Raw genomic sequence first — 25,163 nt, forward strand, 5'->3', positions numbered from 1 at the left:
CCACCCTAGAAAACTATGCATATGCTTGTCTGAATTATGAATGAGGTGCACTATACATCACTATACATCTGTGCATTGAGTGCACATTAGATACTAGTTTATGTGTGGAAAATTGCATATGCACGGCGTCTGTGCACACACATTCAAAAGAAATGCCACAAATATGGATCGTGTAAAGCATTACTGAGCCGCTCTTTGTCCGTTGCAGTGGACAGTTACATGGATTACAGAGCTGATTGCCGGTGCCGCACGGCCACAGTTTCTGACATTAATACGGAGAGGAGCAGAGATTCACAAAGACACTACAGGCCGCTTCAACACTAACAGGGATGACCACGCTTCCTACCTGCATGCTTGTCAGTGAGCTAAATGAAGTGTGTAGGCTGCTACTGAGTAATATCAGGTGTCAGAATGGGGGAGTTTATCAAGAAAGCTCAAGTAGGATGTGGCTCTCCTCTGTTGCTGTGCAGCCTCAGCTCCCAGCTGACATTCTGCTGCCACAGTCCTGCCTCTTTCCTGCACACGCTGATATATGAGTTTACCAATAAATAAGGTTTTTATGTGCCTTTTATTGTACATCAGAGCGGGTCCAGCAGTGTGGTCAGCTTCTGATATGATGGATATGATGGATGCTGTTGTTTGATCACACATACTGTATATTGTACAGTGGAACAGTACGACACTAGCTGTGGGAGGCCGGAAACTGCAGTGATTCTAATTTGACGTTTTGAATGTTTGCAACCTCTTCATTTAGTTCATGATCACTGTTTACTCTATTTGGTTATATTTATTTATTTCAGTTGTCAAAAAGAGAAATATAGGCAACTTCATCATACAGTACAAATACCAAATGGAAAAACTTGGGTAGACTAAATATTAGAAATAGTGTAGCAATACAATTCAATAGTAGCAGTAGAAAGTGGAATCGATGGCAAAAATGTGAAAATATGACAGTATCTTTTTTTTTCTACAGTACCGTAGATACCGGAGATGTCATAGATACCTGAGATGTGATTCATCTAATAATCAGTGTTCCTAAATTTTCTAGTCTCACTACAAACTGGACGAGAAGAAGAAGGCAGGCTCGGTAAACAATAACAACAACACGTGGAATGGCTGCAGGTACGGGAGCAGCTACAGGTCCACAGAGAAAAATATCACACCATGACTGGTGTATGGAGATATGAGATATTTGATGGAGATCATCAGGGACAAGTTACAGACGAGCAGAAGCCAGTATGTAAACGATGCCACGGGAGGAAACGGCTCAACAGACTGATCTAAGCAGCTCACAGACAGACGTCAGATCTGTACACAGAGTTCAGGCTGAGTGACTTTCAGTTGTTCACTTTATATTAACAGCATGTCGTCAACACATCCATGTCCTCAAATGTTATTGTTTGTGAACCGTGGCAAGCCGATATCTGTTGTAGCAGCGCTCCACACATAACGTTCACAATGGCTAATGTTAGCTTGTTAAGGCTAACGTTAGCTTGTGTAGGCTAACGTAGCGACAACATAGCGGGCTACCGTCATTATGTAACACTGACTTTTCAAATGAATATTTTGACACTACAGGTCGGTCACGTTTTTAGTCATTTCAAGGTGTGTGCATACGCGTGTGTGTTAGCGCACTGATTTTTTTCTCTCCCACAAACACAACACAACAGTTACACCTTCTCAAATTCTTCACTGGAGGTGCACAAATCCAAGCTGCATTTTTGCCACGGTTGCTGCAGCGAATGTGCAAAACACATTCACACACCTGCATCACGTGATGAACAGAAGTCAATAACTACTGCTGCTTGAATCTTCCTCTACGCGTCACAAATGCTGTTTGTTTTTTTTTGCTTCTTCTGCATGCTCTGTTACACCACACGTCTCTGTGAAATGTGGAGCGAGAGCGATTTATGTATCTGTTGAGCCAGGGGCGGGAACTGTTCGGAGACTGGGAAACTTTCGGCCAGTTGGAGGAGCTCATTGAGAAGGGTCAGCCGGATCTTATTGGCTCGTTTAAATACCTGTCCCTCGGCGCCTGAGCAAGTAGAAAAAAAAAACAAACAAAGCAAGACAAGAGATGCGTTCGACTCCATGTGGTGCTGCACAGTACAGACTTGACATGATGCATGTCATGCTTGTCACATCTACTATTGTTGTAATATGCTGATGCTCATAGCTGAAACGTTTCTGCTCCACAATAAACTGAAGATCATTTATCTGAGAGTGCCAGTATTTTGTTTGTTTGTCTGTTTAGTTATTTTTCTTTCAGACGGGAAGATAACAGTTTAAATAAGCTATTTAAGAATAATTTGATAGCATAGGAAACTTATTTCCCTGCTTTAAAAGTGATGATGTGAGTGTTTACCCTCAGATTTCTGTCAGCAGCTGCTGAATATTCGTTTATCTGGAGGCTGATAGACCTCAGCTGTGAACTGAAATGTTACAGATCTCAAATAAAGTTGTGTTTGACTCTAAGCAGGTTCATGATATCAGGAAAGCCTGCAGTTTAACTTTTCTTTTTTTTTTTTTTTTTTTTACTTGCTCCACTTCTGGAGCCGCTCTCTCCACCAGCACACACCGTCATGACAGCAGAGGCCAGAGTCCAGTCAAGCCTCAGTTCAACACCGCTGGTCACAGGAAGCCTGTATCAGCCTTGGCTCTGTTTTACTGTATGTTCACGGTCTCTCTTCAGTGTGGTCCTTTTTGTGAGGCTGTTTAAAATGCAGGGGGAAAGTAGATAGACTGCCTGCTCTTCTCAAGAAACACCAGAGTTGGAAAGTTAACCCTGTCGCAGTAAATCTTAGCCTAAGCCCTGCTCTAGTCGAGCGTACAACAGCGGGATCCAGCAGGGCTTCATCCCCAGCACCCTCAGATCAGGGCTTCTGAGCTGGAGGTAGAGCGACTGAAGAGGATCAAAACTGAGACAAGCAGCAGAAGAAGAGGAGTTTAAAGGAAGAGATCTCTATTCTGGAGCAGGTCCTCATTTCACTGTCTAGCGCTCTGGCAGGTCTCCCTCTCTCTCCTCCTCTAACCCACACAGTCCCCTGCTCAGCACACTCAATTATTCATCAGCTTACAGATGCACTGAGGAGAGCGGAGAGGAGGAGGGAGGAGGCAGATGCAGACCTCCTCTCTGCTCTTCGATGTTGCTCCTTTCCTTTCTTTCCCCTTCTCCTCCTCTTCAAAAGTGACCACCCCTTCATCTCCAGCCTCCCATGTACAGCATGAATAATTTACACTTATGACCTCATGGGCGCAAATGAGAGGAGTAGAAAAACGCTGGTCATCACCTTTTACCTTCTTCCCTTTCTGTGTCTGTGGTAAGCACCTGAATCCTGACCTACCCTCCGGCAGGTCTCTTTCTCTCACAATCCTTTCCTCCACCTCCTTCCCTATTGCCCCCCTTCCCCCCTTCTTCCACCTTCGATGTACCTGTTCATTAGTTCCGGCTACTTGCTTTGTTTCCTCTCCTTCCAGCCCCTGTTACCGCTCTTACATCCCTCGCACCGGAGGTCTTTGTTCTCGCCGAGACTCTCCAAAGGGACAGGTAGAAGTACTTTAACTTTGTTACTGTTGTCAGAACGGCATCAAGGAGATCACTGCAACCCCACAACTGCTTGTGCGTGTGTGCGTGTGTGTGTGTGTGTGTGTGTGTGTGTGTGTGTGTGTGTGTGTGTGTGTGTGTGTGTGTGTGTGTGTGCGTGTGCAGAAGCACCGCAGTACAACTAGCTCATATGTTAGTCTGAACATTTAACACATTTTCTGTTCAGTAAAACGTTGGCTTTGGAAATAATCTCTTGTCATCCTGCTTATTAAATTTGTAATAAGCATGTGTAAATGTGCATGTACAAGTGTGTGAGCATACATAATCAGAGCCTGCATTTGTGTGTAGGCACAGGCATACAATAGCCATGCATGTGTGTGCTTATTTACAGTATATTTGTGTTACTGAGGAAGAGAAAGAGAGCGAGAGAGCGTCGGTAAGCAGCAGTGATGAAGAGGAATAGCTAATGTCAGCTGCACTGGCTGCTGCCTCGGTATCAAAGCCTCCCGCTTGCTTCATATCTGCAGACAGCCACCAGCAACAGACTCCCCATCATTAACTACTGTACAGCACGCCGGACTGAGCGAGGGAGCGAGGAGGAGGCAACGGAGACAACAGGAGGAAGACATGATAAAGAGAGAAAGAATGCCTAAAAGAGGAGGAGGAGGAGGGCAACGAGCACGAGGCTCAGATCGACTGAGGTTTGCCACAGCGTAGTTACATCACCTCTGTCCTCTCACTCTCCCTCTCCTCACTTATTTACTTCCCCTTTCTCTTGACTTTGTTCGTTCATTCTGGAAATTCAAACTCTGCAATCAGAACGCGTCTGCGTGTGTGCGTGTGTGTGCGTGTGTGTGTGTTTGTGTGTGTTTGTGTGTGTTTGTGGGGTGGGGGGGATGGAGTGACACCAATTTTCAGCAAATCAACCACATTTATAGTAAAGCAGATGTTCTTTTGCCAACAGCCAGATAAAGGCAGCGCGGCGTGGGCGGATCAGGAGGGAGGAGGCTGGCTGCTCGAATAACAGGTTTTTGTTTTTTTTTTTGCATCATTTAAACGATGCAATCTGAACAATGTTTCGGCAGCTTCACCCTCCGTTGGCTGCTTGCTTACAATTAGAACTCTTAAAGCAATTACTGCATACTGAACCCAGGAGTCTCACACTAAGTAGGGTAAACGAAGCCTGAGGGGAGCAGAATTTCCATTCAGAGTTACTTCCCATAATGCACAGTGTTGAGTTTTAAGTTCTGGAAACTCATGAAAGCTCGGGTTGTATTGAATCACAATGCAAAGCTAGTGCTAAATCGATACGGCGAAGCCTTAAGGTTTGCTGTTAAACAATACGCACCACCTCACTTGAGCATTCAAACCACAAACACTGATAGCTTGGAAACACACACTTGACTTTGCCGGGGAACCCTGTGCTCCGGGCGGCCAAGGAGAAGGTGCTGGAAGCCTCCTCCTGTAGGCCTACAGATACAGCGGGGCTTCTTCAGGCGAAGGTCAGCACACGCTGTATCGCTCGCGTTTCCAGCTCCACACTGCACGTCAATAAAAATTAAAAAAAACCCTCCTTTACACACTTTCAGCTGAATCTCCAGAATCTCCCATCTAGGCCCAACTCCCATGACAGGCACTGCGGAAACACACTCTCTCACACGAACGCTCGCACAGAGCGGAGCTGCTAATCCACATGATGTTAACCCTGATAATGGGATATAGCTCAAGCATGCCCGGAGCCAGATAAATGACAGATGTGTACTTCAAAAAAGTATGTGTGTATCACTTTCTGTGCTGACTTTAGGGTTTATTAAAGAAGAGAAAAAAAAACAGTGACAGTGTGTTTACCTCCAAAGAAATGCTGCGTGTAAGCAGACTGTGAAGTCAAACATATGGATACAGGACGTGATTTGTTCCCATTCTGCCGTGGGTTTGAAAACATCTCGAGTCATGCATTTCAAAATATATGAACTCTGTGATTGATTGTTCATTTCAAGATTATGTGAACTGTTTTATTAAATGTTGGATTTTTGCAGAAAGTTAGAATTCAACTTTCTCACAGAATCCCAAAAGGCACAATTTTAATTCTGTTTTATTTAATTAAAATTATGAATATCCAGCAAAATGATTTATGAGGAAGTGGAAATTAAAGAGTGCCATTGATTCTGTTTCAAATCCATCAGTGATGCAGCATGTAGAAGAAGTGAAAACACTCTTCTCCATATATATTATGACTTTCCAACTCAGCAGTGACACCGCTCACACTTCCACACCAGGTCACAAATACTGCAGGATCCCGTCACGACTGAATAAAACCAGAATGAATAACAAATAATGTAACACACACACGTCTGGAGGATTAAAATCCATTACTACAGCTATAAGCTGACTGACTTAATTGGAACAACAGGACAGTGAACGTCTCACCTAAAATGCAAACTGACCCAGTAATAATGTGGTTTGGGTTTATTTTGAAAAGCTGCCATGTGATGTTGCCATGTTCAGAAAAAGCAATTAATCACTGTTATCATTAGCTCATATCTCTCTAACATCTCTTTAATTTGCTTGTTTGGATTTTGTGTTGGAGATTCAGAAATTGGACAGCTGCAGCCTTTTTTTTATTTTGCTGTAGGTGACAGTTATTACTACACGGACCTGTTCTTTAAATGAATATTCTGTTTAATAAATCAAACAGTCTGGACCTCTGTAGCCTCTGGTTAAAGGACTGAAGTCTTGTCTGATGATGGCACTGGAGGTTTTTTTTTTTTCAACCCAGCTCCAGTGCATCTGTCTGTGGGGGGATTTAAAGCATCACAGCATCACACAGTGAATTTTGCCCAATAACAAACAGCTGTCGGGTTTGTCTTACTCATCATGCCAGTGATGCAATGTGTTCACAGAGGAGCCATTGAAAATAAAAGAGGTGACAGTGTTAAGACAGTTTTAGTCCAGCGGTTTTCCACCAAATCCTTAAAACTAGTCTGGAATGATAAATACATATAAATGCATAAATGCAGTTATACTGCATGTCAGCTGTTTTGACCTAATGAGTAAAATATGCTTACTTATGCAGGTGGTGTGCAGCAATAATTCTTATTTCTTTGGAACATTTAAGTTACATGGCGTAGGGTTTTATACAGTGTAAATGTGGAATTATTGCATATAAATCCCATGATCCTTCATGGTAGAATAACAATAATTAATTTCTTAACAACTATTTGTGGCAGTCCCAAATTCACAGCTTAAGTAACATTCTCACACACACACACACACACACACACACACACACACACACACACACACACAAAAACATCCCAGGAGTGTGACCACTGCAAAGCCACAACATCACATGCAGCATTGCATTAAACCTGAGACAGCCAGTGTTTGAAATACATGAACAAGATTACACACTTCTCTAGCCCAACCTGTTGGCTATAACTAAAGAAAGAAAAAAACACCTTGTCATCAGAAAAAAAGAAGAAAAAAAAAAGTGTTCCCGACACTTTGGAGATACAAGGTTCCTCCAGTAACAACACATCACCGTCCTTTAGAGCATTTTACAATTCCAAGCATCCCATTCTTACACATGACCTCTATTGCTAAGGATAAATGCAGTTTTCGCTGTATCCCCTGCAGTAAAAATCTCTAAAGTCAGACTCGTAAAACAAGACATCAAGCTCAGGCTTACTGTAGCAGCCGAGAGGGAAAGTATCAGTGTAACAGAGGTGTGCTTTATCTGTGCCAATAAAAATGCCAGATCATTAGTACACGGCCATGGGAGAGGGAGATGACATAAACCTTTATGCCTTGTCACTTTACTCACTCTGTCACACAGGTGGCAGTTCACAGAAGCACCTCTGCTACACCATCATTACAACAAACAAGCAAACAACAAAAATCAAGTCACATCTATTTTCTATCGACTGGAAATCAAGAGCTGGAAGAACAAGCACAGTCACACGCTGAATGTCAGCGTACAGTATGCGTTAGCTTTTCTGTGTGTGTGTGTGTGTGTGCGTGTCCCCTAGTAGTGTTCAGGAGCCCCCACAGGGCCTCAGTACTCACCCAGAAATACATCATCATCTCGGCTGAGAGGGGACGAGAGACCAGGGGGTGGACGACGGGGGTATGGAAGGACACCGGAGAGGCCAGTGCTCTTCCTCTCTTTGTTGTACGTCTGTCCTGTTCTCAACTGATCTTCTTCTTCAGTCACTTGACTTTTCTCGGGGGAAGTTTTTTTTTTTTTTTCGCCACTCCTGTCTGCTCAGTGTAATCTGGTGGCCAGCTAATTGCCCCTGTGTTTTTGTGGGGGGTTTTTGTAGTGGAGTTATAAAGTCCCTTTATGTGTCCCTCTGCCCCCAGAAGACAGTCGGTCTCCCTCTCCCGCAGACTCTTCTGAAGCGTGACTTCGCTTCTCAGAGTCGCTGCTGAGGCTCTCACGCTGCTTCTCCTCCCCCTGAACCTTTCAAAAAAGTCTTCCTCTGCTTCTTCGCTGAAGGGGGAAAGAAAGAGAGAGAAAGAGTAAAGAGAGAGGCAACAAGGGGAGAAAGTGCTGAGGGGCGTTGTTACTGTACCTCCCTTTTTTCTTTTTGTTCTTTACTTCACTTCCCCTTCTTCTCCTGCTTTTCCTTACTCCTCTTCTCCAACTTGCCACCCTTTCCTGCCCGCTCAGCTCTTCTCGCCTCCTCTTTTTTTTTTTTTCTCTTTCTATGCTCGCTGTAAACTATCCTACTCTCTGTTTCACTGATACACACTGAAACCTGAGCGCACTCTCTCCCTTTGCTTCTCTTCGCCCCTCGCTCTGGGTAGCTTCAGTCCAGCAGCTCTGATTTGAGGAGGGGACAAGTCTGAGACGGACTTTCTTCGACAGCGTTCCTGGGTGAAGAGCGCTGGAGAGGCTTTGGGGGTGGGAAAAGCTGGAGATCACCACACGGTACAGTAGCACAGAAGCTTTCATCCGGAGAGAGACAAGTGCAGAGGGGACGGAGTGAAGGAAAGGAGGGGTGGGGGGGCAGAGTAAAGAGAGAGAGAGAGGAGAGAAGGAGGGAGGAGGGATGAAGAGATGAGTTGCTGGAGGGACGCCGGGGGACAGGCTGCGTAGAAGTTGTGGGAAAGCCGAACAAGGAGCCGGAACGAGGGGAGGCAAGGCAAGACTAGATGAAGGAGGCAGGAAAAAGAGGATGCACTGAGATGGGAGAAAAGGAGAGAAAGAGGGAGCAGCTTGGCTTGTTGTTGCTTATGCTAAAGAGCCAACGATACCAGCCGGTTTCATTAAGTTGCACTGGGAGCATCGGGGAGGAGGAGGAGGAGGAAGAGGAGGAGGAGGAGGGGGGCTGGAGGTTTCGGTGGTGGTGCATGTGGGGGGTAACAGGCAAGAGAGCCGTCAAAACAAAATTCAATTTAGAGAGCTTGTGTAACCTAAGGAGAGAGGAGGGAGAGGAGGAAGAGGAGTGGAAGAGATGAAAACAGCTAAACTGGAGCTGCTGCCTCTCTTCTTGTTCTTCTTTTGTTCCCTCTGTTTTTCCTTGTCTGCAGAGGGAGGGACGGGTGGTGCGGGCTAGTGTTTCTGTGTAGGTGTGTATGGATGTGTGTACGTGTGTGTGTGTGTGCGTGTGTGTGTGGTGTGGATTGGCTGAGTTGGCTGAGCTAGTCTGGCCCACAGTCGTGCAGAGGGAATAATGTAAGCTGCCGCACTCCAAACTGTGCGTACATGTGTGAGTGTGTGTGTGTGTGTGTGTGTGTAGAGTCTTTTTGCATCTCAGCGCCGACACTGCATCTGCATCATCATACACATGTTTATTGTATGTTTGTACCAGCACACATTTGACGGGTGTGTGTGGCTGGACAAGGCAGGCAGACAGAGAGAGAGAGAGCGAGAGAGAGAGAGAGAGAGAAAGAGAGAGAGAGGTGGGTGAGGGTTGGATGTTGTAGCCTGCCTCAGCACATTTACCCCCTCACACCCCCACCACCACCAGTACAGTCAATACACCACTGAGGCAAGCTGCCATGTTAACCCCTTCGCTGCCTGAAATACTGCACTGCACACACAAGGAACACCGGAGCAGGAGAGAGAGGGGGAGAGAGAGAGAGAGAGAGAGAGAGAGAGAGAGAGAGAGAGAGAGAGTGAGAGAGAGTCCCAGCCACTCCTGTGTCACTCTGTTTTCTTGTGTCAAAGTCGCATTGTAATTAAAGTCGGACTCAGTTTCTTTTTTCTCAGAACTGAGAAGTAGAAAAAAAAAATCCATCTTGTTATGAAATCCTAAATAGTGTAGCTCCTCAACAGTTTAATCTAATTTAATTCATACTGGCAGCATGAGAAAAAAAAAGCACCATTAAAATGTACATTTGAAATGAAATAAGATTCATTACTTGAATTAAACCCAAGCAGGTCACATTTGTCCTAAATATAAAGAGAGGGTTTTGTTTTCTCACTGTGGATATTCAATATTTTGCAATATCGTCAATTTGATATTATTTGATAGACTGAAACCACCGATGAATGTATGCTAGTAAAAAGTATTTGTGTGTATCCAAAGCCTGGTATACAGTCACTGAGCACTTTATTAGGAACACCACAGTTCCTCCCTGTGTTTTCAAACAGCCTCAGTTCTTCTTGTCATGGATTCCACCAGATGTTGGAAACTTTCCTCTGAGACTCTGCTCCATGTTGACTTGACTGCATCACATCATCTCTGCTGATCTGTCAGCTGCACATTCATGCTGCTAATCCTCTACCACATCCCAAACGTGTTCTAGTGGATTCAATAGAACACGGGGTCTCCTGCTGTTGTAGTTCATCCACCACAAGGTTCAATGTGTTTTGCTCTTTCTGCTTTTCTGCTCTCACAGTTATTAGTTAGTGGTTATCTGAGTGACTGCAGTCTTTCTGTCAGCTCCAACCATTCTGTCCATTCTCGTCCGACCTCTCATCAACACAGAGCTGCTGCTGACTGGATGCTTTTTGTTTTTCTCTCCATTCTCTCTCCAGCAGATATGTTTTTTTTCTAGTCCCGTAAATGGTGGTGCAGAATATTATCAAAGGCTAATGTAAGAAATTGATTGATAAGAGTACAACTGAAATTTGCTTTGTTATTGTCCATGTGTGACACTGTGGTCCAAAGTCACATATTATACATTTGACAGATTTCTTATCGCACATCGTATGTGTGCTATTTCAGAGGTCTGTCCACAAGCCACAGAACATTTGGAGCTTTCTGATAGAACTTTGCTGAATAAAAGCTCCCAGTAGCTTTTTTTTTTTTTTTTTTTAGTCAACATCTCTGAGGAAGTGATTCTGTGGCTAACATGCTGCCATGATGATCTATTTTAGCACCAGACACGGTGCACTGACTACACTGCAGCCTGATGTGACTGTATGTGTCTGTTATTCACTCTCAACATGGATAAAAGTATAATAAGCATTTTTCAGGTGGGGGTAGATTCTCTATGTGGACATTATAGCTAAATGTGGGACTGTCAGTCCGATACTGCAAGAAAAAAAAAATCTGATGGTCAAAATAATCTGGTGGGCCAGTTTTGGCCCGCGGGCCGCCAGTTACCAACCACTGCTCAGAGACTGTTGTGTGTGAAAATCTCAGGAGATCAGCAGTCCCAAAGAAATGCCACAGTCAAAGTCACTGAGATTATATTTATTCCTCATTCTGATATTGGATGTGAGCATTAACTGAAGCTCTTCACCTGTATCTGCAGAATTGTATGCACTGCACTGCTGCCACATGATTGGCTGACTCATTCCTCTATGCCATAGAGCTCCATATTTGTTCAAAAACTATTCAAATCACATAAAAAATGATTGGCTGATAGATTGATAGATTGCAAATTCCCCTCCTGGGGATCAATAAAATCTTATTCTTATATTATCTTACTACTGAACCACACTGTTGCACTGGGTGATGTGTCCCCTCATTCCCATGAACACACAAACTGTACTTTACTTTTACTCTGAATATTTGCTACCAGGTTGAAAGGAAACAATGTAACGCAGCAAAGATAACTGAACAACAACCATATACCCTACAGGCTGTTGTAGGCCAGTTTCCAGCCATTACTTTAAACCTTAAATATGAGGAAAAGCAAATGCTAGACAAAGCATCCTGTGATTAGCAATCACAATCAGCATGGAGAGTCAGAACAGATATTCCCTTCATGTACGAGGGTGGATGGTGAAGTCTACAGCACTGGTTCAGAGAGATGTTTCATGCACATTGACTCTTCTTTAACTCTACCACTGGAAATGTGCAGGAACTTATTTTGAGATCTGCACTGGGGGGCATACAGAATACATTCCATATTAAAGTTGCATCAAACACTTTCAGTGTCGGGAGTTGTTTTTTTTTTTTTTTTAAGTTCAGTCCAGTTTTTAAAAAGGTTATGCGCATCATTTCATCATTAATAAAACATTAACACATTTTAAAAACATTGGTATAATTATTGTAAACAGACACAACCATCAACATCAACACTGCATACATTTACACATACCAATGCTAACTGGGCTGAAGCTGACAGCAAATCCTCTGAAATAATTTAGATCAGAAACTGCGGTTGCTTTACGTCACCAGTCACGTGGACAGCACTGTCCCCACACGTTCTTCATGAAAGGCAGCAGTGGAACGTACGGCAAATGCTTCCAATTTGAGGCATATTAACATTTACCAATGTAAAAAAAATAATGAGCTAATTCATAGTTAAGATAGATTATGAATACCAACTCATATGCAGCCTTTTGTGCTGAAATTGGTATTTTGGCTTTACTTGAAATGAGGCCATTTACATACATGTATGCATGCCTGGTGTGCAGCCTCAGCTCTCACTCTCCTTCATTTCTCCCTCTGAGACGACCAAGAGCTCAGAGGTGGGCTGGCTTCTCTCTTTTTTTCCCCAGCAACTACCATGCAAAAGCTAACATTTTCCTATCAAATCTGGGTGTCATGCTATTTCAGGTCTGGGTCATTAATAAGTTAGTCCAGACCCTGCATATGAGCAAGCTAATGCAAAAAAAAAAAAAAGACAGCAGACTGGTGGTGGGTGGGTGCTGTCAGGGTCTAGGAGGAGAGGAGCAACATCGGGTCAGTCAACAGAGATGGAGAATGAACTAAATGTACAGAGTGAACACTGTCTTGATCTCTCGGGTGAAATATCTCCAGTGTACTATCTCAGTGTATTCGAGCTGTGATGCAGACTTCAAGAGAGACGGTTGCTGAGCCAACCCAAAAGGTTTCTTCAAATTAACACCTTGTAATTCATCTGCAGTGTAAAACATTAGTAAATTACTTATGAAGTAAGGTATGGAAGTAATAATGTATTTATACAGCACCTTTCACAGATTAAAAAATATCACAAAGTGCTTTACATCATAAAAAAGGGCAAAAGTTCAAGAAATGAAAAAGACAATAAAAGCAATACAATAAATAATGAGCAATAAAATAAAAAGCAGGAGGTATTCTGACAAACTGACCAAAATGTTTTCAGCTGCTTCAAGCAATCATCACAGGACTCGATGGACCGTAACGTTCCATAGTTTGAAAAGCTCGGTCACCTCGGGTTTTATAGCAGGTTTGAGGGACAGCCAGTAATTTTTCTTCATTAGACCTGAGAGCCTGATTTGTCATATAAGGGAGGAGGAGGTCAGCAATATATTGGGGTGTTTGGCCATTTTCAAACATTTTAAAATGGATACGGGATTTGAATGGGAGCCAGTGGAGGGAGGATCAAACTGGTGTTATTTCTGCTTAAAATCTGAGCAGCTGCATTCTTCCAGACGGATAAACAGAGCGTTACAATAATCTAAACAAGTAGAAATAAAAGCATGAATAGTCATCTCCATCTCAGCTGAGGAACCACTAATGAATTTGTTAAATACAACTTTTAAACCTTTAATAAAGAGAGCCTTGTTAGAAAGCTGTGCTAATTCACTGAGGATGGATATGTACATAATGTTTAACACTGTGTTGAGGTGTTAAACAATATTAATAATCTTGGCAAAAACACCTGATACTGCACATACCATCCTAACCGCAGCGGTGCAGGTTCGAGTCCAACCCATGGCCCTTTGCTGCATATTATCCCCCTCTCTCTCTCTCTCTCTCTCTCTCTCTCTCTCTCTCTCTCTCTCTCTCTCTCTCTCTCTCTCTCTCTCTCTCTCTCTCACTTTTTAGTGTCCCCTGGAAACACTTGTGTTGTGAGTATTTGCAGCATGTGCTGTCAAATTGATGAAGATGTTTTCTGAATTTGTTTGCTTTTCATCTATTTGCATGTGTTTTCTTAAGATGCAGTGCGTTGAACCTTCAGGGCCACCGTACGCTGGAGAACAAGCACCAAACATGCATTATGTGGGTGTATTTCAAGTGTAGACCAGGAAAATTTCATGTAAATTAGATGATAATTGTCTCTTAAGGGTTATGTCCTGTATCCAGTGGGTGGTGCTCTGACTATGACTTCATATAGGCATGGAAATGTCTTCAGTGTGGGGCTGCCATTAAACATGTGAAGTTTCAGGCAGATGGGACACTGTATATTGGAGTTACAACAACTTCCTGTTTAATGGCTAAATATCAAAATTCGCTGTGCAACCACAGACACAACATTCAAGGAAATCTCACCATAATAAACTGGGCCTCATATATTGAGAAATGCTGTTGTGCAAATGTGCACTGTGGTTTTCATTGAGTTTGGGGCCAAAATCCAGTGGGATTAAAAACCAGTCTGGGACTTTTGACTCGACTGGCCCACCAAAACCCGTCTGGAGACCTGTGTCACACTTTACAAGAATCTTGGAGTAAACAGAGGATGAATTATTAGCCTATAGTGTCCATTGTAATTACCAAAGAACATCAGGTCAGTTTTTGTTTGTGTTGAACAGCAGAGTTGGTGCTGAACTGATACACTGCAACTGAAGAAATCACATGCAAATAGACAAAACACAAACACATTCAGAAAACATCTTCATCAATTTGAGAACACGTGCTGCAAATGCTCACAACACAACACAAGTGTTTCCAGGGGAATACAGGGACACAATGCTAATCCTATCCCGGGCACTTCAACAACTCAAGAAAAAGAAGCACAATGAAATGATGGAAATGATACTTAGAGTCAGCAGAATTATCTCAGGAAATTTTCATCTGCCAGGATTTTTAAAACAAGTAAAATAAGCTTGAAACAAGTGAAATGCTCTGATATAAAAACTGCCTGGTTAGAAGAAATATCTTGTCAGACAAAAACAAGCACATATTACCTCGATTTCAGATATTTCAACTAACTTAGGTTTCTCTGTTTTTTGTGTTCCTGCTCTTCCTCTCTCATCTCCACCACTTTCACTTCCTGGCCCCGACCTGAGCTTTGATTGATGCAGTCTTTTCATTTTTCTTTGTCTTTGTCTTTGTCAGTGAAGAAAGTAAACACAGGGTCAATTGATATCTATATGCAAATGTTACTGGCCTCCATGAGGATAATCTTACAATGAAAATAAAAACATATAGTGGTACTTGATTTTAACATGCATTTCAACACTTTACACAAAGTGAATTGGAAGAAAAGTATTTCAAATTTAACTGACTGTTTATCAGTCTGACGTTGGATTGGAGTTGGTAGACTGTAAATAAAGATAGACGTAGCCTCTGTGACATCACCCACAGGTTTCTGAAGAGCAGTTTTAAAGCTCAGAGTGACCTGCTCCACTGTCGCCACCTTGGCAGTATCTGACTCCGCCTCTTACTTCTAGCTAATCCAAAAATGGGCAAAGACGTGGGGCGGAGCCTTCAGTGTATGCCAATTTGAGGCAAGCATACGCTCAAGAGGCCACGCCCTCAATTATGCTAAGAATTATGCTAAAAATTATCTTAAGAACTTTAAGCCTTAAAATTGAAATGGATGAGTTATATAAAAAAAAAATCACTCCCTGTACAGAAATTAGCCCTAGAGACCAAAACTGTTTTTTGTACCAGGCTGTAAACATGCTGTAAAGTTGGACATTTTAACATGGGAGTCTATGGGGATTGACTCACTGTTGGAGCCAGACTCTAGTGGTCATTAGAGGAACTGCAGGTTTCAGCATTTGCTTGTTGGCCTCACTTCTTAGCCCCAGCAGACGATACTTAGTTAATTCACTCAAGTCAAACTAACTAGTTGTCATCATGATGGACGGCGACTGTTTAACATAGCATGACCACATATTAGCTACTCATCACATATCTGGGAGTGAAACACTACGAGCAGTCTGCCAGTCAAACTCTCTAGTTACCTGCATCGTGCTTCAGTAGATTCAGATTCCTGTCCGGTTTGTATACATAATCATAATAATGACACTGAGGATCAGATGAGAAAGTCGGTGATCTTGGCGTTGCACTATATCTTTGCAGAGCCAACATACGGTAATTTTAGGCAACTATTTCATGACTTTTATTATATAAACATCAGAAAAAATCCCAGAAATCGGTGACCATAATGGCAGGTACGGCCATGGTCTGGGTTTCAGTGCTGCCAGCACCACTGTATCACGCCTACAGAGAGCGGTGTTGCCAGCTCCACCTGATCTCAGTCCTCCTGCTGGAGTCCCTCTAACTGACTGGCTGTCTGCTGCCAGACACACCATGCAATCTCTCACCTAGGAAGACTCAGCAGGCTGCTTTGGCTCCATCACTGTTCATGCTCCCCTCTCCAGGAAAAAACATCATTCTGCATTTGTTTGTGTTGCTTCGTAATAACAGGTGTCCTTTTAGTATGTCAATGGCAAATATTGGCATTTTCCTCATCTGTGTTTTGTAATAGCTGGGAACATCTAGCTGCTCTCTGTCCCTGCTGGGATAGAGGGAAGAGGAGGACAAGGGGTGAAGGAGTAAAGTATTTTTACAAGGAAAAGAAGAATGAGACAAAAGGTTGATTGAAGCCCCTGTAAACTGTAATTTTTACACTTGTCGCAGATGAAAGTTGACAGTGATGAGAGAAACACGGTGAAAGACTGCGGGCTTCACTCTGAACGTGTCCACAGACGGCTCATTGACAGCTGTGAAGAACTAAACTTCATCCTGTGCTCTTGACAGTCAACAGTCATTACTCCTATGGCCACTAGAGGGTTTTTATCTCATTCTCTCACTGTAGGTAAACATACTATTTGTTGTTTTTGGGCATTTCCTGCTGCTGTCGTTTTTCTAGCCTTTCCTACAAGAATGTATTACCTTCAACAAACAGAATCAAACACCCAGTTCCAATTTCTTCTGATATGTCTATTGAAATATCTGGAAAATGTCCAGCCGGAAATTCACATTCAATACCATTCCCTGTGCTCTTAAGGTCTACTGACTTTAAAAAGGAAAACTTTATTAGAATGCTTTGAATTTTCATTGCAAATGTCCGGTAGTTGTCCACACACATTGAGATGAGAGGCCGGAAGAGAGGGGATTCCTTTAAGCAAAGGGATCTGAGCATCGCTGCTTGAGGCTTAGCTGCAGCCCTGTGTTGCCTCTGCATAGCTAAACTATTACTACTATAGCTAACTACACGAGATGACCGGTGATGTTGCTGTAACTCGTCTGTAACAGCGCTCAGCCACTCTGTAAAACCAACACGTACTTTCCTCCTCCTAATGGAAGGGGAGGAAAAGTGGAGACATGCTGCCAGGCTCCCTCTGAGGAGATGAGGTTGATAGTCAAGGAAAGGTAAGTGAGAGAACTACTTTTTGGTTGATAATTAAGCATGAAACTATGTTCTGTATGACATGACTTCAGACAAACTCTACTTGGTAAATATTAACAGTCACTAATTTGATCAACTTTATATCAGTTTATATCAGTTCCAGCATATGATTGATCTCCTTCTATTTAATCTCCTCTTATAGTCCTCGCTAATCACCTTGGATGAAAGTTATGTAACCATCCTCTGATGATTTATAGTGTGTTGCACTGAACTTTATCTAGAAAAAGACTTGCTGTGATCTATTAGTGAAGCGCAATCTTTTTAATAAAAACATAATTGTGAAAGTTTGTATTTATCTTAAAAAGGTCGTCGATTTCTGTTAAAATGTTAAAATGCTTCTTTTCTTTTTTATGAAGAACTCATAGATAAACATCTATCTTTTTTCAGTGCAAAACATCCATATATTTATGTCAGCCAGGGACAGAGGCACTATGCTTTTGGGTTGTTCGTACATCCATACATCTGTATGTCCGTCCCATTCTCATGAAAGCGATTTCTTAGTAATGCCTTGTGGGAATTTTGTCAAAATTGACACAAACATTCATTTGAACTCAAAGGTGAAATGCTTAGGTTTTGGTGGTCAAAGGTCAAAGTTCAAGGTCACAGTGATTTCAAGTTCTTGTGCATGAAATATATCAGGAATGCCCAGAGGGAATTTCATTTCTTCTGGTACAAACACTCATCTGGACTCAAGGATGAACTGATTAGAATTCGAGGGGTCAAAAGCCAAAGGTCGCTGTGAAATCAAAAAAGATGGCTCAGGTGATACGGCAGGTCGTCCACTAATCAAAAGGTCGGTGGCTGCTCCAGTGTGCACGTTTAAGTGTCTTTGGGCAAGATACTGAACCCTAAATTCCTCCTGATGTACCCTCACGGTATGAGTGAGAGTGTGTGATAGAGATGCGCTGTGTATATAGCAACCGTTGTATGAATGTGTATGTGAATGGGTGATATGACAATTGAGCTCAAATGTCCATAAGGATTAAATGAAGTGATAACATTTTGTATCCAAAAGGTCAACTTCACTGTGACATCATAATGTTGTGTAAAAACACATCTGACCATTACTCAATGCTGCTCAGGAAGGAGAGATTGACTATAGTTCCTGCAATTTGGCTGGTTGGTGAATGAAACAACCACTAAAACCAACAACGTGTTAGTCCATCCATCAATACGTTATGACTTCACTTCTCTATATAAACCTCTCCATATCAACTACAGTGTGTGTGTTCATGCTAACAAATGAACATGTCACCCACTGCAACAGCGTGGCGGCTTTACTGATGTGTTTTAATAGTTTCTGGAGCTCTATGACACGGAGGAATAAGATATATCAGGATTGTTGTTTTGGCTCCTTTTGTGAGATTATTTTTCACAATGACAGTATATAAAATATCACCAGACTCATTCCTGAAGTGATCCATTTCACTTCAAGTTTTTCTTAATCTACTTTAAGGTGAAAAGTCACCACAACACCTCAGTGGGCAAATTGTTTGAGAGAACAACAACAAAAGTGGTTGATCCCACAATTTGTGTCAAGAAACCAATATCTCTTTCCTCACCAAACTAGAAACTAGCAGACATGCATCATAGGTCCAGCTCAGATACATATATATATATATATATATATATATTTATATACACAGTGTGCAGTATACTGTATATACACACCTCCTCCAAGCTTTTATAGCAGCTCTATATCCATTCACTTTCAATTAGCTCATTTAGCACATTAATTATGTGTCTGTTAGACAAAGGTATAAGTAAAAAAAAAAAAGCTTCTGAATCCAGCCTACAATTCAGTATAACTATGAGATGAGATGTGTGTTTTTCGTATATGTATATATAGTTTTATGCAACTGGGCAAATACGACCATGAAAAAACTAAAAAGCAAGGGATTCTCACTCAGCCTTCCTCGCAGATCACTTCAAGTTCTGAGATATTTTTAGGCTCCTCTGCACGTCCGGCATGTTTAAGGTCCACCCACAGATTCTCAGTGATGTTCAGGTCAGGGAGGCTGTGAAGGCTACCTCCAAAAGTCTCAGCTTGTGTTTCTTTAAGTAGTTCATGGAGCATTTTGAGATTTGTTTTGGATGATGGTCCTGGTGTAGAAGCCAGCCTTTAATGTTGCAGCTAGCAAAGATGGTGCTAATTATGCTTACTTTATATACTGTTGGTTATCTTAATAATCTTAATAATACATCAAACTTTATTTGTTGGGCACTTTGTATTCATCAACTGATTCTGCGAAGTAATGAAAGTCATCAAATAAATGTAAATGTAGTAGAGAGGAGGTATGAAGTAGTTGAAAATATGCAGGTTAGTACAAGTACCTCAGAATCATACATAAGTGCAGTATTTGAGTAACGTACTTAAAGCTCCATATTTTCTCCTTCTGTGTTTTATTTGAAGTGTTGATCCACAAGAAGATAAATTTGTGGTTTTAAGAACCAAAAACCGTCTCAATGTAATTTTACATCTCCTCTCTCAGGCTTCTCTGTGGAGCTCTAGTAACAACAGGTCAATGAGCCAATCAAAAGAGAGGAAGCTCTGAGCCTCTCTTTGATTGGCTGACTGTTTTCTGAGTGCTCTAGTAAAAATATAGCAGATTTCAAGTAAACACTCAGAGAAACCATATCCTGTAAGGTGTGATGGTGGATCCTTGTGGGCGGGGCTTTGGGCATGGCTGAGAGCTGTGACTGCTTTGTTGTGACATTACAAAGTTCCAGAAGTCCTGACGGCTGGTTTTAAGGCTCAGTTTCTGAATACAGGCTGTGTGCATTTCTCTGTGGACTGAGGCTTTGATACTTTCACAGTCAGTGTACGAACTATACCATGCCGTTCAGGGGAGCTCCCTTTTTTTTTTTTAATCAGGGGAGACATATGTGATGCTCCAGGACCGAAGTGGCCCCAAACTCCGGGGCTAACCCCTTTCACTTCAAACTGTAGTGTGAAAAAAGTAAGACACATGAGCCTGGCCTTTGGACCTGAGGAGTACAGCATTTTTTTTCTGACAACCAGCTACATTACTTGGCCTGCTACTTACAGCTAGTCCTCACTCTCTGCTCAAGTTGTGAGCTTCACCTTCACGTACAACAACCTTGCTCGCTCTCTCTCACTCCACCACTCACACCCTACAGAACACCATACAGAATTTTATGCATTTGAATAGATTAGAGAAAATACATGGCAAAATAACATTGTTAATATTTTTAGAGACCCCCCCACATGGACATCTACCTTTATACTATATGGGACCTTTAATTAGTTTCCACCACTGCTGTTTTCACAGACTGAGGAGTAATGTTAGTTAATTCAACTTTATTTTCTTGGCTGGTATTTTTTCTATCCAAACACTTGTTTTTCTGAGAGTAATGAAAACACCAGATGGTTAACAATATTGAACACTGACACACAACACTGGCCATCAACCATTCCAGTCAATAAATACTAGAATCTGCCATTTGATCTGAACCCATGGTCCAGCACAGGCTGTTGCATTACGATGATGGACATGTTTACTATACAGTATAAACAACCAAACAATAAATAACAAACTGCACCATCATCCTCATCATTATCATTATCATCATCATCAACAACCTTTAAAACAAACATGTTTGGCATTAAAAAAGCTGATGACAATATATCTTTGCTTTCTTACTGCACGCTGCATCTGAATGAATGCATGAATGACTGAATGAATAAGTGAATGCATGTATGAATGCATGGATGAATGAATGGATGAAGAGAGCTATGAAAAGTGAATGAGGAGTTGAGTGAGGCCAGCTGTTAACGCTGGTATCCTTGTTGGAGAGCTCCAACTGACACTCAACATCTGCAATGCACTGAATCATTTAAAATAGCTGTGTGTGTGTATGTTTGTGTGTGTGTGTGTGTGTGTGTGTGTGTGTGTGTGTGTGTGTGTGTGCGTGCATGCGTGTGCCATTACAGCATCACTGTAAATAAAACATGACTGATATAGCTAATAATAATTTTTGATGATATCAGCTGCTGTGTAGGAATACACAGTTAAAATATTCACAATGATGAGAAGAAACAGTGTAGATGCACGATATGATGCTCCTGCTCTTCAACATGTGACACAACAACTGCTTTCCAACTTACAAATAGTGATTTTTTTTTTTTTAATCTGAGTTCATAATATCTAGAAAAAAAGCAAACAAAGACAATAACCGCTTTGCCACGAACCAAAATTGGCATTAAGCAAGTAGACAAATCTGTGTGTGTGTATGTGTGTGTGTGTGTGTGTGTGTGTGTGTGTGTGTGTGCACGTCTCACAGGCGAGTGATCAGACTGTGCCAGCAAATATCCTCTGTTGTATCCTGACAGGGAGACAACATCGATATCTATCAAATATAACATTTATCAGCAGTTCAATAAACCAGAGCTGCGCAATCAGCCAGTGACATGGAAGATATTGCAGCCTAATTCAAAGTTAATTGAAATACCACTAATATTGCATTAGTTTGTGTTAATGCTAGAACCCAATGCATTATTTACAGGGCCGATCCTGAAGTCGTAACAACAACTGGCAGACGCACAGCCTTCACCGTACATAACGTGAGCCCACAGCCTATCGCTGCTCACCTCCTCCACACACAGCCACATGTGACACATTTCAGACCTGCTGCAAAAACTAGCCTGTAAGACTTTAGCTGGTGTTCACAGATGTAGCCCATTCTTTAGGTCTGTATAAGAAAGCCCTAAAAACAGCTCACTGTCTGTCTTTGGATAGGATTCAGCTGGCTTATTCCCATCAGCAGTGGGGATAAGATTATAGTGGGGCCCTTCAGAGGATAAGAGGGACTGTGACTGGTTGAGGCAGTAAATAGCCATAACTAACAACCCATGTCTCTGTTTCTCATGATCAGTTAGTTACACTTTCTCAGTAGTACAGAGGTATTGAGATAAACAACTTGAGTTAAGTGACATGTGACACTGTGTTCCCAACAGAATCTACACACATGTATGGATGCGAGGTGTCTGTACCTGTGTGTAGGTGATCTAATTCGTAGTGAGAGCCATGTGCCGAGTCTATTTGGGTTTGAACATATCCCGCCTAGGGGAGCCTTCAGAAAAAGAATTTCATACTCTCCCAGTTAAGTCCCAGTTAGACAACACAAGAACATTTTAAGTAACCACTGTCATGTGCAAGGTGAGTGTAGATACCAGTGGGGGTAGCTGAGCTAGCCCTACAACTAGCGAGTGCTCCCGAGCACTCACGAGGAAATGACGCTATGTGTTGACCATAAAAAGAGCAATGGGTGTGGTGTCAAAGCAGCAGGTTTTAACTTTATATCCATTCTGGCTGATTAAGCACGTCTGCACTCTGTTCCCACTACATGATAAAACTGTCATCATGCACCGTCACATTTGATCTTATCGACTCCTGGCCACACGATCAACGTCACTGATCAAACGAGCTGCAACCAAGGCTTTTGAAAAGTAAAATAACAACAGGATAAATAAACGAACTTTCATAAAAACCTCTCCGCAGGTTTAAATCCGGTTACTACAGCTGATGAGTTCATCAAGTGCACATCCTCCAGGAGAAAGACCTTCCCTCTGAGGGGTCAACATATGTACTGGCAGGCCTCTAGTGGAAGCTATGTAAGCATCTGAATGAAAAATAGTTTGGTTGCATTACTCTATTGCTTGTCAAAGTAGCATTCAGTGTACCAATGTAGCACCAGAGCATGTCCTGGTGGGCATGGCTGTGAGTGTGGAGCTGTGTATGTATTTGTTACAGTTAGGTGAAAGGATAAAGAAATAATGCAGGTTGATTAACAAGCTTTAGTGTTTTTTACAGATGTTTCTAGGGCAGATGTGTTACGGGCTGTACCTTGTAACACTACAAGTAGACAATCCACCAAGGCGACCCTGTCTCCTAGACATTACATTCATGTACCACTGAAGTGTTTCCCCTGTCAGGCTGCGGTGGCAACGCAGCTGCTGGACTGGAAGATGTTCAGAGTCAGCGGAAGAGAAGGAGGAGTGAAAAGAGGAAAAAATAAAGAACTAACCAGTCTGGTGACGAGGGGAACCCCGAAGTGCCAGAAGTGCTCGTTGAGCAGCCCGCTGTACACCACGTTTCCAAACAGAGCGATGCTTCCTGGTTTGCACAGACCACTTCCTGGCTTGGTTTCTGCAAAAATCAACACAGGTCATTCTTCACCACTGTAAAATGATAACACATGATACAGTATATATGAACATTTCAAAGAAGTGAGAGGATGTTTATAAAATAAACCAGTCCTAAGTGTACACACACAACAAGCCAACCAACCACTTTCTCTGCCCCCTCTTCCTTCTTTCCCACACCCTTCCCCTTCATACCCCTCTCTTTACTCCTCCATCGCTTCCTACTTCACATCAATCAGACCCAACCTTCTCCTCCTCCTCCTCCTCCTCATTATCATAAGGAGCAGGGGTTTTTCTAAAAAGCTCTGTATTTGTTTATTTCAGTAAAATATTAGGGCCTGCGCTGGAAGTGGCTAAACATCATCTAGACTGCTTCATTTGTGTCTTTAATTTTTTTTACTGTCATTTACACTCCACAGACAAACATGTAGCTACATTAATCAAAAAAGCACAATTTGTATTTGAGCTTTAAAGAAAAGTCTCAGTGAAAGTTTTGGAAATTAATGGAGGGAAGAAAAACTGGACGCTGTGTAGCCTGTACGATGTAAGGAAGCCCAGGTAAAGGTTAAGTTGGTCTGAATGAGAATACTACTGACGCCAATGTGGGTGCAACATTTTGCAAAACTGGAGCTTATTCTTACAATGGGACAACAGATAACAACAGACTGAGCAGCTGCAGAAAACCACCCCACGCCACACACACACACATACACACACAAATAATAACAGCAGTATTTGTGGGTGACAGAGCAAAAGACAAAAGAGAAACAAAGCGAAAAATAAAGGGAAGGACACGGCTGCCAGGCCAGGCCAAGCCAGGCCAAGCCAGACCAGTTTTTTACTCTCCATTGCTGCAGCTCCCTCCTTTGAAATTCCCTTTGTTCCTCTCCACTCTCTTAACTGCCTTCAACACTCCCTCTTTCTTTCCTTATCCACTCTTTCTCATTTGATAGAGTGTTTGTAAAGGAGGAGGAATGAAGATGAATTTGAATTGAAGCTGATGAGTTTGCTGCCTCACGCAGGATCTTTAATATTGTCTGTTTTCAGGCCATTTCCATTCTTTCTTCCATAAATTTGATTTGATTATAGTTTATCTGGTAGAAAAAAAAAAACTCGACTTGGAAAACTACATTACAGAAAGATAAACCCCATGGAGGTCTGGCTCTGATTGATTTCACTACCTCAATCTTCACATTGTATACTTGTAAAACCCCACACAGTGGCTAGCTAGCTTAAAAAGTGCACTCTTCCCTGTCATTTGGCCAATTGAGTGCTTGAGAAGTGCATTACACCCACTTGTAACACTTGTCAATAACGTTTCAAAAGGTCACACCGCCTATACATTCATACAGACACACGGATATTTATACACAGTTATGTGTACACAGTGATGAGTAAAGCAATTGACCTCGGGCACATCTCTCATGAACTGGCAACATTTCATGATTACCAGCAGCATTTCTCCACTAAGAACGGGGGCGTCACTGAGCCAGTAAATCTACATGTACATGTGCACATGAATCCATACAGCTATTGCAAATGATCACAGAGAATCACACACAGTCATACAGACTCTGTTACAGCAACCATGCCAACAGCACATCATATCAGCTGTCACTAATTCACATTAATTCCGTGAGTAATGTGATGGCAGGACAGAATAAAAGCGGCTGCTGTGGGTTCTGTGTGCTCTCTGCAGCCATCTGTGCTCCGTCTTTCAATCCGGACCTGAGTATTTGG

At 42.3% G+C, this 25,163-nt stretch overlaps 1 protein-coding gene across 9 annotated transcripts in view; it reads right to left on the reverse strand.

Annotated features, from left to right (window-relative positions):
* rbfox3a (RNA binding fox-1 homolog 3a) overlaps positions 1–25,163 on the reverse strand; it is a 594,924-nt gene that overhangs the window by 181,460 nt on the left and 388,301 nt on the right. For 8 of the 9 annotated variants that reach the window (XM_056365235.1, XM_056365232.1, XM_056365229.1 and 5 more), the window contains one exon: positions 23,306–23,427. In XM_056365235.1, coding sequence (XP_056221210.1) covers positions 23,306–23,427 — 122 coding nt within the window. Of the gene's footprint in view, positions 1–7,609; positions 8,037–23,305; positions 23,432–25,163 lie in introns of those variants that run through there. The other variant, XM_056365237.1, reaches the window with a different exon arrangement.

The sequence above is a fragment of the Seriola aureovittata genome, chromosome 21, assembly GCF_021018895.1.
Source record: "Seriola aureovittata isolate HTS-2021-v1 ecotype China chromosome 21, ASM2101889v1, whole genome shotgun sequence".
NCBI classification, from domain to species: Eukaryota; Metazoa; Chordata; class Actinopteri; order Carangiformes; family Carangidae; genus Seriola; species Seriola aureovittata.